We start from the raw sequence: 13904 nt of genomic DNA, 5'->3' as shown, positions 1-13904 counted from the left end.
ACAATGAAAAGTGGTTTGCTGACCTTTGTTTTTCAAATCTCTTAAATATCTACCTTAATAAAAGATAAAGGGATTTTCTTATCTGCTTCTGTATTTAATCTGCTGTCATGTATTGTTTTGGTTGAAGTTTATGAATAAAATCCAGTCTCAGATAAACAAGTGGGAAGAGGAATATTGAATAGCCTTTTCAGAGAATTGTGAATATACCTCTTTGATACTACACCCAAACTCTCAAGAGTGGAAACTTTTGTGGAGGCTTACTGGGGATTTAACCCAGGGGTACCTTACTACTGAGCTATATCCTCAGTCCTTTTTTTATTTTAATTTTGAGGCAAGGTCTAAGCTGCTGAGGGCCTTGCTAATTTGCTGAGGCTTGTCTCAAACTTGGGATCCCCATCTCAGCCTCCTGAGTTGCTGAAGTTACAGTCATGTGCTCCTCTGTCATATTTTTTTAAGTGACAGACTTATTTTGTTGATTTTTAAGAAAATGTATGTGAAATGTGCAAAGTTCAATAACCATAGTTTGCCGGTTCAAGTATGAAAAGGTGTTTCATGAAAAACAGGCTTATTCTTCTTGAAACTTAATCACATAAGAACTTTTGACAGTCACTCTATTGGGATATGAAGCATTGACTTCCCATTTGTCACACACAATTTTAAAGGCATATACTCAAGGTTTTTGATTCAATAAAATTAACTTATACTGCTTCCTCAAGGACATTTATACGTGAAACTGGTTACTGCCTTGATTCCTGCTAAGGTGCCAGCAGTTTCTTCCACCCCCATTAATTTTGCACCATCATTGCAAATGTCAACACAGTTAAAAAAGCAACTGATGTCTTAAAATTATGAAAACTATTTTGACTTTGAATCCTTAAAGGGTTATGGGGATTTACAGAGTCCAAAGACCTAGCTTTTGAGATCTGTGGTCAGAATAAAGGTCAGGTTCCTTAGCCATAACATATAAAACACTTCCTTCATGGTCTGGCTTCAACATAGTGGCCAAGTTAAATCCCTATTAGTTTACTCCTTTTTTAATGAGGGGGATAACAAACATGCAGTAGAGGGTGCTAGTTCTAAGATATGGCTTGATCAATATTCATGTTTGTACCTACCTAACTACCAAATATGTCAAGATACCAAATATGTCAAATATGGGTCTGGCTCCCCCCCCCACTTAGTATGAGATTTCTACATGTTGCAGTGTAGGTTCAGTAGTTTTTTTATTACTGTGTAGTGTTACCGATGTAATGAGGGTTTGGGGATTTAGCTCAGTGGCAGAGCATTTGCCTAACACACATAAGGTCCTCTGCCCCAGTGGGAGGGGAACAAGGAAAAAAAAAATCCAACACAAGATAACAGATGTCATCATAGATATATATATATATATATATATATATATATATATATTTTTTTTTTTTTTTTTTTTTTTTTTTTTTTTTTTTTGGCCATACTGGGGATTGAACCCAGGGCCTTCTGCTTGCAAGCACTCCACCAACTGAGCTATAATCATATAGATTATAACCTATAATCAGATAATTTATCCATATTCCTGCTTATGGGTATGCAGAAAAGAGTTAAATAGCAGGCCTTACTACAGGTCTTTTGCTGGCATCTGGGAACTTGGATTTTGAGTACCCACCATTCACATTACTGATAAAAGTGACCTACTATACGTAAACTGGACAAACAATATAGTGTATGCCAAACACTTTTTCTCACTGGAGCTTGGGATTTGGGTACATTCTAGGCAGAGGCTGCCTGACTGACCAGACCAAAACAAATGAAAAAAACACACACACACACACAAACACATCAAGTTCTAACAGGCTTTGTTGACTGGCAATAATCTACATGTACTGTCAGCTGTGGGGATTAAATGGAGTCCTGTCTGATTCCCCTAGCAGAGGACTTGAACCTGCTTTCCAGACTTTGCCCTATACATCTTTTCCCCAGGAATGTTCTTGGAGACCCCTAACACAATGGGCATTTGTTTTTGTTTTTGAACATTTCGAATGTTATAAATAAAATTGCTGCAAATATCCTTATATCTTTTTAGTGTCATACACACTAACCTCTCTTGGATAAGGACACAGTGCAACTGGAAGGTCTTAGGATAGTAACCTCTGCACTTAAAATTCTAGCAATACTGAAATTAGTTACTTAAATGCAGTCTTCTATTTTATACATCCCTTGTCTTTGTTCATATTGTTCCTTTTGTCTAAAATGTTCTCCCTTGTTCCTACTAAAATCTGTTTGGGCAAACCTTTAATTCTTTTACACAGCTATTACCCATGTTATTTCTGTATATATCTATTGCTGATTTACAAGATAGTACATAACTTGTTTATGTGTTTGTGTTCCTATTAGACTATTAACTCCTTGAGAGCTGGATCTTTCTTATTTATCTACAATCCCCCAGTATATGTTGAGAAAGCAACCAATAAATATAATGGTAATCTTCAGATCCTCAATTATATAATCTATTCATGGGGTCTTTAGGTTTGTTTTGTTTTCATGCTAAATTATATCTGGTCCAAACTTGAAACCTCAAATTCTGAAATCGCCAAGTAGCAAAGAACTTTGACAACAGGTGGAACTGATGTTTATCTTTCTCTTGGTGTGGGGGTAGGGGATGGAGACAGGAAGGATTCAGAAAAAGGCTCAATCAACTGGAACTCATGTCCAGCTTGGGAGATGCAACATTCCATATAGACGAAGGGCCAAAGGGATAAAACCTAGTGAGCAATGAGAACACTAGCATGGCAGAGCTCCCCAGAGTGGCAGGTGTGACTGCATAAGAACAATTAAAGAGGATGATAGAAAAAGCAGATGGGGAAACAAATCATACAACAAGAGTCCAACTAGAACCAGCAATGGGCAAGGAAGAAGGAATGAAAGGAGACACAAAGATAGGATCACATCAAGGCTTTGTATTTACACAGATAGGAAGAAGTTTCCAAAAGGAAAGCTAAAACCATGTACTTACCTAGCATCCTTCTGTAGCAGAACCTCTGATGGGAAAAAGCAAAGCACCCAAACACAGTTTTTGCCCCAAGAGGACACTTGAGTTTAACTGGGAAAAAAATTACACTAATTGTGTACAGAGGATAGAATCAGATTAGCTCCAAGAGATGAGAAACGGGAAGACACAGATTCCATTTTTACACTAAAAAACCTGCTCAGTTTAATATGCCTCAAACAGATACATGTATTCAGTGGCCCAATGAGAACTTTAAGTCTTGAGAACAACCAGGGGTGAAATGGTCAATATAAAACTTGGTCACACAGAAAATTGGTGCAGAATACATGCGCCCTCTGTATAAAGGTACAGGAATTAGCCAATAGACTGAACCATAGAGAATGTAGCATGGAGGGAGAAAAGGAAGCCTGCAAATGCCAAGACAAGTTGATCAATAAGAAAAAAGAAAAAGCAGAAATTCATAGTCTTGTGAACCAAATAGAAATTTTAAGTGAAATGAAATAATCAGACACCAACGTAGCAGAGATCAACTTGTGTGAATTCTAAAACTAATACTAGCCCAGAAATGAGGAAATAAGGGTTACAGTTTTGGCTCTATCACCCATTCACTGTATAAGACTGAAATAATTGCTTTAATTCTAAGCTTAATTCTCCTTTGTCCATGAAAAGAGGGACTTGGTATTAATTCCAAATTATACTTGGGAGACAGATCTCTTACATGTTTTAAGTTTCAAAACAATTCCAAGATTAAAACAATTCCAAGCTTTAAAAAAATGTTTCAGGAAACAAAGCCAACTCATGAAACAGACAGATGGTGTCAGAGCTAGAATCCAGGGGCACAAACCCAGAATTATGACAGCACAGGTGTTAGGTAGTAAGAGATTAAGTGTTCTGTCAAAAGACACATAAAACCCCAACCTGCTCTTCAAGGTAATTGCTCTCTTCCAACAGAGAAAAGCTATGCTCATGACTTTATCAAAGGAGATGCAGGCAACGGCACTAAACCCATCTGGATGATACTATATCAGCATATTATACTGGCTAAGAATAAAGAAACCAGTAATAGGATTAGTCAAGTTATTCCCAGAATCAACAGTGGTCCATTTTTAGCATGCAAATCTTTAGACCTGCCCTTCGGGGATTCTCCAGTTACCTCAAGGGAAGTCAGCACAAAACATCTTACAAAATCAAGACAAGAAGTATTAACTCACTATAATCTGAAAGAACTGTTCCAACCACCCAGGAATACTTAAGGCAGACAAAAGGTAGAATTCAAGGGTAATCCATTCCAAAATGTTCTCCTGAACTAATGAAGGTAAAGCTCAACCCCATTTATCCCAGTACACCTCCAATACATACCACCTGTTACTTAAAAGCACCTATCTACTAAAAAGATCCCTAACAGTTATCTTTTTAAATCCCAATAACAGGAGTTAGAGGGGTAGCCCAGTGGTAGAGTGCTTGCCTAGCATACACAAGGCCCTGGGTTCCATTCCTGGCACCACAAATAAGATAAAGCTGCATACAGTTTCAATGTGACTAGTGAGCCCTAATTAGCCTACCCCTATTTTTAAAATAAACAAATCCCAGCAACAAAAAGTCGCTGGAAATTACCCCTACAATGTTGGTTTAACATAAAATTTGGATACTTTTAGCCAGGTGTGGTGGCACATGCCTGTAGTCCCAGAATCTCAGAAAAGCTGAGGCAAGGAGGATCAGGAGTTGGAAGCCAGCCTCAGCAAGAGACACTAAGCAACTCAGTGAGACCCTGTCTCTAAATAAAATGCAAAATAGGGCTGGGGAAGTGGCTCAGTGGTCCAGTGCCCCCGAGTTCAATCCTGGGTACCTCTCCACTCAACTCCCCAAAAATTTGAATACTTTTTATGGAAAGTCAGATATAATTTTCCTACAAAATATTATATGATCATGTACCTTTTAGTTCAGTCTTTTCAGCCAGTATACTATAGTTGAGAAATGTCTTATTTTGGGATCCTATCATCAACATAAAAACTTTCTGGGGCTGGGGAGATAGCTCAGTCGGTAGAGTGCTTGCCTTGCAAGCACAAGGTCCTGGGTTCGATCCCCAGCACCCAAAAAAAAAAAAAAAAAAAAAAACCTTTCTGCACTTGGAATCTGTGCTTACAGAAGATGAGAATGATCATGAGCAGGTTTAACTAAAAATAGGCTTCAATGATGACAAGGGAGAAAAAAAAAACAAGGTATTTTTACAAAGTTGCAAAGTGAGGGCAAAAGAAGCAGAGTTAGTAGCTTCCAAAAGACTTAACAACACTGACAGGGTCCAGTCCATGCTTCTTGGTTTTAAATCAAAAAACAGAAGCCAAATTCTTTATGTAACCTCCCCACACATACTCACACCCTGCATGCTTCTGGCAAATTCCCAGAGTCAGTTCAGCTTAAGACACTGCCTAGGAAAAGCAGATTTGCAGAACAGGATGAGATTATAAAAGCTCTTCCATAGTAGAAAAAATAATTTGCTATTTGATGCCATGATTCTTTCACTGCCTCCACCACCATCTACTGAAGACAACTGTCTAAACATTAATATGTTTGGTGTATAATCCTATCCAAACTTTAAACCAGAAGTATAAACCCATTAATTAATTTGCCCTTTAAACAATTTCAGGGAATGGTCATTTCGCTAAGGGACCTGAAACCAGTAAATGAGAAAGCTGTACACAAAACACAGCATAAAACAAAAAGACACCAGCAAAGTCAGAAGTCAACTGCCATCCCTCCCCGAGCCACCACCCTCCCCCCACAAACACATAGTCCTTTCCACTCCCAGAATCTGCAAACATTGAACTCATAGCTGACTGCCTGGCTGGTAAAGGATGGTAGAGAAGGAGGTAGGGACAGGTAACATTTTAAAATTCCTATTTTTCCTAAAACTTTCCAGGCCACAGGTAAGAAAGCAACCCAGTTATCTGAGGTGCAGTCTTATAGAAAAATCCCTTTGGCAAAGGCTTTTGAATATGCTCCTTACTGCTTTAAATTCTTAGGAGTAAGGTACGGAAATATTTATATCCCCTTTACATCTACCTGTGTAGCTATGTATAAAGCTGAGGTCTTAAGTTTTACCCAGAGCTAAAAAATCTAGCTCCTTATTCTGGGGCAAGGCTCTTTTATGCATTCGGGGGTGATCCCTGAAGATTTTACCACATACTGTCAAAAATCCTTTATTATTAGAGAAAGTAGGTGTTGCTAAGTGGTATATAGCATGTGCCCAATGTGCACAAGACCCTGGGTTAAACACTCCAAACCTAAAAATAAATATACACATGCATCCTTTATTAAGTCTTCTCAGAAATCAAACACATTATGGCGATTATTTAACTAAGACAGAAAAAGTGAGATTTAGTAAGCTTGATTCTATTCATATAGGTCTTAAAACAATTATACAATTTTATGTTTGCCTTGTCTCCAAAGGAGAAAAGGACTATTGCAATTTTAAGTCTCTAGAAAAAGTAGGGCTGGGGTTATGGCTCAGTGGTAGAAGCGCTTGCCTGGCATGTGTGAAGCACTGGGTTCAATCCTCAGCACCACATAAAAATGAATAAAGAAAGGTATTATGTCCATCTACAACTAAAAAAATTTTTTAAAAAAAAGAAAGAATAAAGTCTTTTGTGCAGAGGATTGGGAAGGTCATCCTCACAGTGGGAGGAGCCTGCTTTCTCCAGACCTCTGGCTCTCAGGATCAGCTAACTGCTCTCAGACACATTATGGAATGATAGACACAGCACATTCCTCCTGACATCAACACTGCTGCACTAAGGCTCAGAAGACCCACACTGACTTCTACCGCAACAGATTTCCAGGAATGCAGTTAAGGTTCACTTTCCCTATAAAGGGGACCAGTTCATAGACCACCACTTTTTTTCTTATGCTGTCCACAATCAATAAAATCCCCATACCCAAAGCTCTGATATACCAGAACACACATGTTAATAGGTTGAGCTATGGCATCAAAAGGATCCCAAATGTTACTCTATTAATTAAAAGCCTTAAGACTTGACATCTGAGTTGTTTCCTCATCTGCAAAACTGGAAGAAAATTTAACAGGGATGACTTAAAATGGATCCCAAACTAGCTCTCAGGTTAAATATGACATTAAATTCATGTTACAGCTGGCCCATACAGTTCATAATTTTTAAACTGCTACATTTAAAAATCTGGGAATTCATCAAAATAGAAAAGTCCAGCTTAACTACTGAAAAGTCAAAGATCCATCAACTCTGGGCCAACATTTCCAACTAGTGGCTGCTCCCTTTAGAGAGCAGCAATGGGTATTTCTCTTCTTTTCCTCCTCTTCAGGCTATGTCACTTCAGGCTCCTGTAGAATTTGGTTTGCCGCCCATTTTAATGATTAAAAACAAAATAGCTTGTGGCAGTCACTATCATTATTACAACTTTGGTGTTGAGTCTGAGAGTCCTCCATTTTCTGCCTCATGGTCATTGTTATGTGTACCATAGTGAAAGACAAGACCCCAGAATCATTCCAAACCAAATTCCCATGATAATTCACCACATGCACTAGTTTTTTGTTTTGGGTTGTGTGGGTGGGTACCTAGGGGTCTGAAACCAGGAGTGTTTTATCACTGAGCTATATCCCCAGTCACACTTTTTACTTTGAGACAGAATCTCACTAACTTGCCAGGCTGGGCTCCAATATGCGACCCTTCTGCATCAACCTCCCCAGTTCTGTGGATTGAAGGCATGCCCCACTACTCCTGACCACGCATCAGTTCTCTAACCTGAGGTCTGCTGTACAGGTTGGCAAAATCGCCCTTCCACACACGAAAGCCTAATTATAATGAGATGTTTATAGGACAACCATTGGTAAGTTGAAGGTAAGTATTTTTATATCAGAAAAGCTGACTTACATATAGGGTACTTAACTTTCAAATCCTGTTTCTATAAATGGAGCATGCATTATCAGGCCACCCAAATTTAAATTAAATCACTATGACAAAAACAAAAACACAAAGCCTCCTTCTCCCCACCAAACTCTACAGCAGCAACATGCTCTGGGAGTAGAGTTTAGCTCCAGGCAAGCTGAATAATAAAGGACAAACGACTAGTGGTAAGCCCTGAACACTTCAGTTCTTAGGGGTTCCCAAAAGCAGAATGCCCACCCCTTTTCTACCTGATACAAACAACCCAAAAACCAATTGCCAACTTGTATTTCCAAGATTTTGTTGTTTTGACTGATTCCTATTTTTAACCCAGAGCGAGCCTGGACTCAAAGAGAACCTGAGTCTAAGGGTGCAAACTATCCTCAGTGGACACTCTTCCAGTTGGCACAGGTCAGCCGTCACCTGAAAAGTACCAAACAGAGCATCCAGTCCAACCCACTTGCCCTGACCCCAGCAAATGACGAAAGCCAGCAGTTTACTTAGGTGCCTAAAGAGCGTGGGGAGACAGCGTGGTAGCCAGGGAGACGAAGGAAGCAATTGCCAGAGAAATGCCAGTTCATCAGAGCCGACCGGGGCAGAGACAGGGAGGGCACAGTCATCCTTGAGGCCTGGTCCAGGCAGTAGACTGCTCCAGGGAACTCAGGGTTTCCTGCGCATCTTCCACAGGTGGAACCCTACTTGAGAGCCCCGTACAAGAATACCGCCTACAAGGAGCAAAATGCCATCACAAAAACACGCACAAAGGAGGCCGCAAGTCCCAGAGCCTGGCTGCCCGCGAGTTCTTAGCATTCTTTTGGCAGCTCTGGCAACTTCCGGGGATTGTGGTCTCGATGCGTCCTCTAGGCAAGAGGCACAACGTCATGATCAACTTGACCGAGAGAGAGAAACCTAGACAAGGACAAGTGAGACAACCACAGCGAAGACCTCTTCCTGGTCTGCACCCCCTAACCCCGTGTCCCCATGCCCGCGCAGCCCTTCTATCTCACATCTCCGTCAGCTGAAGCGACCAGTGAGACCCACCCTCAACACCCACCACTGCTTCCCAAACCTGCAGCCAGGGCTGGAGTCGCACTAGTGTCCCCTGATTTCCCCCACCTCGGGGCTCCGGGACCTGGCCTTGTCCCAGCTGAGGAAAACGCGTCGCCCGCCAGACCATATGCATACATCTCACCAGGACACGGGGAAATGGGCACTTTCGCCTCTAGGCTGCATGGTTCCCTTCCTGTCCACGCCCCCAGACCCACCTGGGGTCCGCCAAATTTGCAGGCCTCCTGGCTCAAAGTTAAGTCGGGCTCAGGACCTTACCCGCGCGCTTGCCGAGACTCCTCCGTGAGCCTATCGAACGTGTGAAGCCACGTGACCCCCAGGCCAGGAAGGCGCGCCTGGCACGAGGGCCTGATCCCTCCGCCTTAAAGGGGCCGCGCCCGCGCCGTCGCGGCACTCCCCACGTGGGGGGGTCTTCGCCCCGGCAGCTGCGTCCTCCCGGGGTCCCCCACTCCCTTGAGGGTGCACGGGAGGCTCACGGCAGGGGAAAGGGGGCGCCAGGTGCCAGCGCCGGCTGCTTTGGGCCTCACGTGCGACGGCTGAGAAAGAAGCAAGTATTCTGGGCGCCAAGGCTTCCTTCCGTCAGTCTGCTCAGGACCTATGCTCGCTCGAGGCCACCAGCAGAGTAGCTCAAAGGCCCAGGCGACCGCCTCGGAGGGCCGCGGCGCCTTTAAGCCCGAAGGCCCTGAGTCACGGGAAGCTCCCTGCCCCCTTGCCGCACGCCCCTCCACGCGGCCCCACGCCAGCCGCATGTGACCCGCGCCAGCCCGGGACGCGGGGCGGGGGAGGAGCGCCGGGGCTGGCGAGGCTGCGCGCGGACCGTTAGCTGCTGCGCTGGACCGGGCCCCGCCCCGGCTTGGCAGCGGCTCTTACCAGCGGGAACGCCATGGGGCCGGCGCGGCCCTTCGGGGCTGGCGGACGGGCCAGCCGGCGGGCGGGCACGGAAGCGCGCACACGTGGGCACTATTTTTGCAGCGAGCCGCGCGCAGCTCAGCACCCGGCGGCTTATAAAGCTCTGCGGAGCCGCCCCCCGGCCGGATGCGGAGCACCTGTGTCTGCCCCGCCCGGGCCCCCGCCCCGCCCTGCGACTCCCTCTAGCAGGCCTGACCCGGCTCCGCAGCCCACCCGAGCCTGCGCCGACACTGAGACGCGGGCGGGCTATTGGTCCGCAGCATCTCTGGAAAGCCAAAGGTTCACGCCTGAACACGCCACTCACCTAGTGACCCTGGCCAAGTCACCATTTTCCCTGGGCCTCAGTTTGTAAATCGTGAAATACGGCGCGATTTACAAACCTCTGCGACTCAGCGGTGATGTGCTTTGTCAGGAAAGTGTCCACGCCCCTCCTCCTTCAGTGACCGCTCCAGGGCGAAAGCCAGCCTTGCACGCCGCCGCTGCTGTCAGAACCTTAGCCCCGGAGCTCCAGGAGGCGTGCTCACTTAGGATCGATTGCTCCGTGCGCTGGGTAGAGGAGCGCTGGCGTCTGGGGATTCCGGAAAGTTCCAAAGACTCCAGTAATCCTCTTTGGACTACAGTTCCCTAGAGAAATCGCTTCCAACGCTCCCGCCAGGTTGCAATAGGAAGCTTTACAGAGAAGGGACAGGGTGGAATTCACGGGGTGCGAGCGACTACTGTGGGCCTCGCTGTTGATGAGGACAAGCCTGGGGCAGTGGGGGCAGAAACCGACCGGAAGCCCGAGCCTAGCGCCGAGGCGGAGGTGGCATTCCGGGCGGAGAGATCAAGAGAAGGCGGAGAGCGAGAACTGAACAGAGCTACTCCAACAAGCCAGGGATAACGCGTTCTTAAAGTGCAGGAGGGAAGCCTAGTTTCAGTTTGTGATGGACCTTTATTCTGCGTAAAACTGCAATTTAGTAAACAATTATAAACGGGTTGACAGTTGTCAGTTTTCTTTTAAGACCTGTCTGGCTGGAGACTTTAGAGGTTGGACAGGAAAAGGAAAGAAACAAAGGAGAGCGGGGGTGAGGGTAAGGGACTAGAGTTTATATGAGCATTACTGTTTTACATGCTTTCTCATCGTATTTGTTAAGCATTTACTATATTCAAGGCCGCTCCTGGCACTTGGGCAAGTTGGGGCTGCCATCTTGTTGGGAGGTTTGTGACGCTGGCCCGGATCTAATGGCCAGGGGTACGGTAGCTGGCAATTGTGGGTTCTGCCCAGGGTGATGGAAGGAAAGGAAGTCTCTGGTTTTAGTCTGGTGTTTCCGAAAGATCAACAGGAGAAAAGATGAGGAGGATGACAAATGAAGGAGTAGGAGTTAAAAAACTGAGCAAAAAATGGCAGGGTTGGCTAGTCTCCATCCTCCTACAGGTCCTCATGCAGGAACTTCCTCGGGTTGTTGAGGTCTTGAATAGAAAGGGTGATGACTAGCAGCGGCAAGACAGGAGCAGTTTCACTGCCCCCTTCCCCGCCTTCCTGGGGTCCTTCTTAGGGAGCAGCCCACCCCCAGGTCTCATCCTGGTGAGCCAGCAGCATAGGAAGGCTGCTTAAAATACCTTCTGTTTTGCTTGTCTTTTGGGGTGCCACTAGAGCACAGCAGTGGAAGGAGGGTGAGTGAGAGCACTGAAGGCTCAAGGCACATCTAAAAGGGCTGTTAGCTTATAGGCAGCATGAAGGAATGAGGTCCCAGCTCAGCTCATCTTTCAAGAAAAAATGAAAATACATATTTTTTAAATGTGACATCCTTAATGCAGTCTTCAAATCTAGGGGCCCCGTGCAATTCACTGGCTTCCAATTTGTAATCCCTTACATGACCTGAAAGGTGAGCTAGATAAGAATCTGAAACCTGGAGTAATGCACAAAGGACTGGGTGCCTGAGAGCTCTTTCATATTTCAAAGCTCCCATAAGAAAGTAAAGGCATCTTTTAGGCTACTTGAAACAGGAATTTGTGCTGCTTAAAATTCCTCTTCCTAAACTTTCTGTTGCAGATAATACTTGTCTTCACTAAGCACTCATTATTGCTAAACAGTTCTAAGTGCTTTACCTATGTTAACTCATTTTGCAAATGAGGAAAGGGAAGCTCAAACAAATTAAAGTAGCTTATTCAAGGACCCCCCAGCTAACTGTGTCAGAGCACCCATCCAAACCCAGGCAGTCTCCTGTTTCCATAGCCTGATGCAAGCAAAACTTTCAGCACTTTTATGTGTGCATTTCCCATGAATGAACCCAGAGCTCACTGCAGATGGTAAGGGATGAGGTGACCAAATTCAAATAGAGCCATAGCCTCAGGTATGGATGAATCCTTGCTCCCTGCATTCACCTAGTTAGGCCTGTAGGTCATAGAGGAAGGATAGTCCCTCTGACTAGGTGTCCACCATCTACAGGGCAGGGTAGCAGCAAGGGTAGAGCTATTAAAAGAGTCTTAAAAGAGTCAGTCAAATCTGCACAGCTGGTGGCTGGCAGAAGTAGCAGGAACAGGCAGTATTATCCATTCTCCCAGTCAATAAACATCCTTTGAGCACAGTTATACCTAGCAACATCTCTGCAGTCAAGTCCCAGATTTATAATACAGGTTTCAAATATAACTGTTAATTTGATCTGATTAAATTTTAAATACGTGTTAGGGAACAGGAGGGACCCTGTAGTCCCTGTGTGTGTGTGTGTGTGTGTGTGTGTGTGTGTTTCTGGGAATAGAACCCAGGAGCCTCACAAATGTTAGGCAAGCACTCTACCACTGAGCTTTATCCCCTGTAGTCTTTTATATGCTCCGGTATTCATTTCTTCCATAGCAGAGAGCTGTAAGAAGAATGGAAACTGCTGGGAGAAAGTGATTTCCTGGTTGCAAAAGATAAAAAGGGGGATTCACTTAGGAACTCAAGACCTCAAGGGAAAGTAGGCCCATGATCTCTACTCAGGTTTTGCCAATCACTGTACAAAAAAACCCATGTTCTCTCCACCCCATGTCCTTTTAAGTGAGATAAAAGATAGTGGGTCAGCCTCACTTTTCATCATACACAAATGTAAATTTATAGTGTGTTAATGATGTAACTTTGAAAAGCTTTGCTTGAGGTTTTTTTCCCCAAAGAATAAAAGAGCATTTTTATTACCTCAGCCTGTGAATAAGTATAATAAATTAGAAACATTAAGAACTGCACTATCAGGAATGTTAGGAAAATTAACTGGGAATGTGAGCTTTCTTTAGTTACAAAGGTGCTGTAATACTGGTTTTGGTTGGTTTGGTAATAAATATGTGAAACATTTTGGAAAAAAAAAGATGTAAAAAACAAGATGATAAATTTGACTACAATGGAATTTAAAATTTTGGTTTATCAAGAGATATTATTTAAAACTTGAAAAGGCTAGCCATAGGCTGGAAGATATTTTCAAATGTCTAGTTTTGAGAAAAAAATTACAATTCCATAGAAAGACAAACAGAAGATGAGAACAGGAGGGGCTGGGGTTGTAGCTCAGTGATAGAGCACCTTGGGTGTGAGACCTTGGGTTCCATCCCCAGCACCACATAAAGATAAATAAGGGTATTGTATCCATCTACAATTAAAAAAATTTTTTTTAAAAAGATGAGAACAGGCAATTGATAGTGAAAATAACTTGTCAACAGATGCCTAACCTCACCAATAACCAGGGATATGCAAATGACCCCATAATTGGATGTGATCTTTTGTGCTTCAAGCGGGGGAAAATGAAAAGATATCACTATTCCAATCTCAGGATCACTGCTAGTGAGGGTGGAAACTGTTTCAGACATATTAATTTGTTTTATTTTTTACATTTTGACACCATACACATATAGTAGAGTGTATGGGGTGCACAAATCTTTTTAAAAATATTTTTTAGATGTTGATAGACCTTTATTCATTTATTTATACGTGGTGCTGAGAATTGAACCCAGTGCTTCACACATGCTAGGCAAGTGCTCTACCGCTGAGCTACGACTGCAGTTCCCCACAAATAGTAAGTGTAAATTTC

At 43.7% G+C, this 13904-nt stretch overlaps 1 protein-coding gene across 10 annotated transcripts in view; it reads right to left on the bottom strand.

The window, feature by feature from the left end:
* Positions 1 to 10623, bottom strand: part of Cpeb1 (cytoplasmic polyadenylation element binding protein 1) — an 82179-nt gene extending 71556 nt beyond the window's left edge. For 3 of the 10 annotated variants that reach the window (XM_047541108.1, XM_047541105.1, XM_047541106.1), the window contains exon 1: positions 10178 to 10623. Coding sequence is in view for 2 of the 10 variants with exons in the window: in XM_047541105.1 (XP_047397061.1) it covers positions 10178 to 10202 (25 nt within the window). In the remaining 8 variants the exon portion in view is untranslated. Of the gene's footprint in view, positions 1 to 9088; positions 9725 to 10177 lie in introns of those variants that run through there. The other 7 variants (XM_047541107.1, XM_047541113.1, XM_047541114.1 and 4 more) reach the window with 4 other exon arrangements.
* Between the last annotated feature and the right edge of the window lie 3281 nt (positions 10624 to 13904).

This window comes from Sciurus carolinensis, chromosome 2, assembly GCF_902686445.1.
Source record: "Sciurus carolinensis chromosome 2, mSciCar1.2, whole genome shotgun sequence".
Lineage (NCBI taxonomy): Eukaryota > Metazoa > Chordata > Mammalia > Rodentia > Sciuridae > Sciurus > Sciurus carolinensis.
Note: the sequence above shows the minus strand (reverse complement) of the source record. Positions and strands in the feature narration are given on the sequence as shown.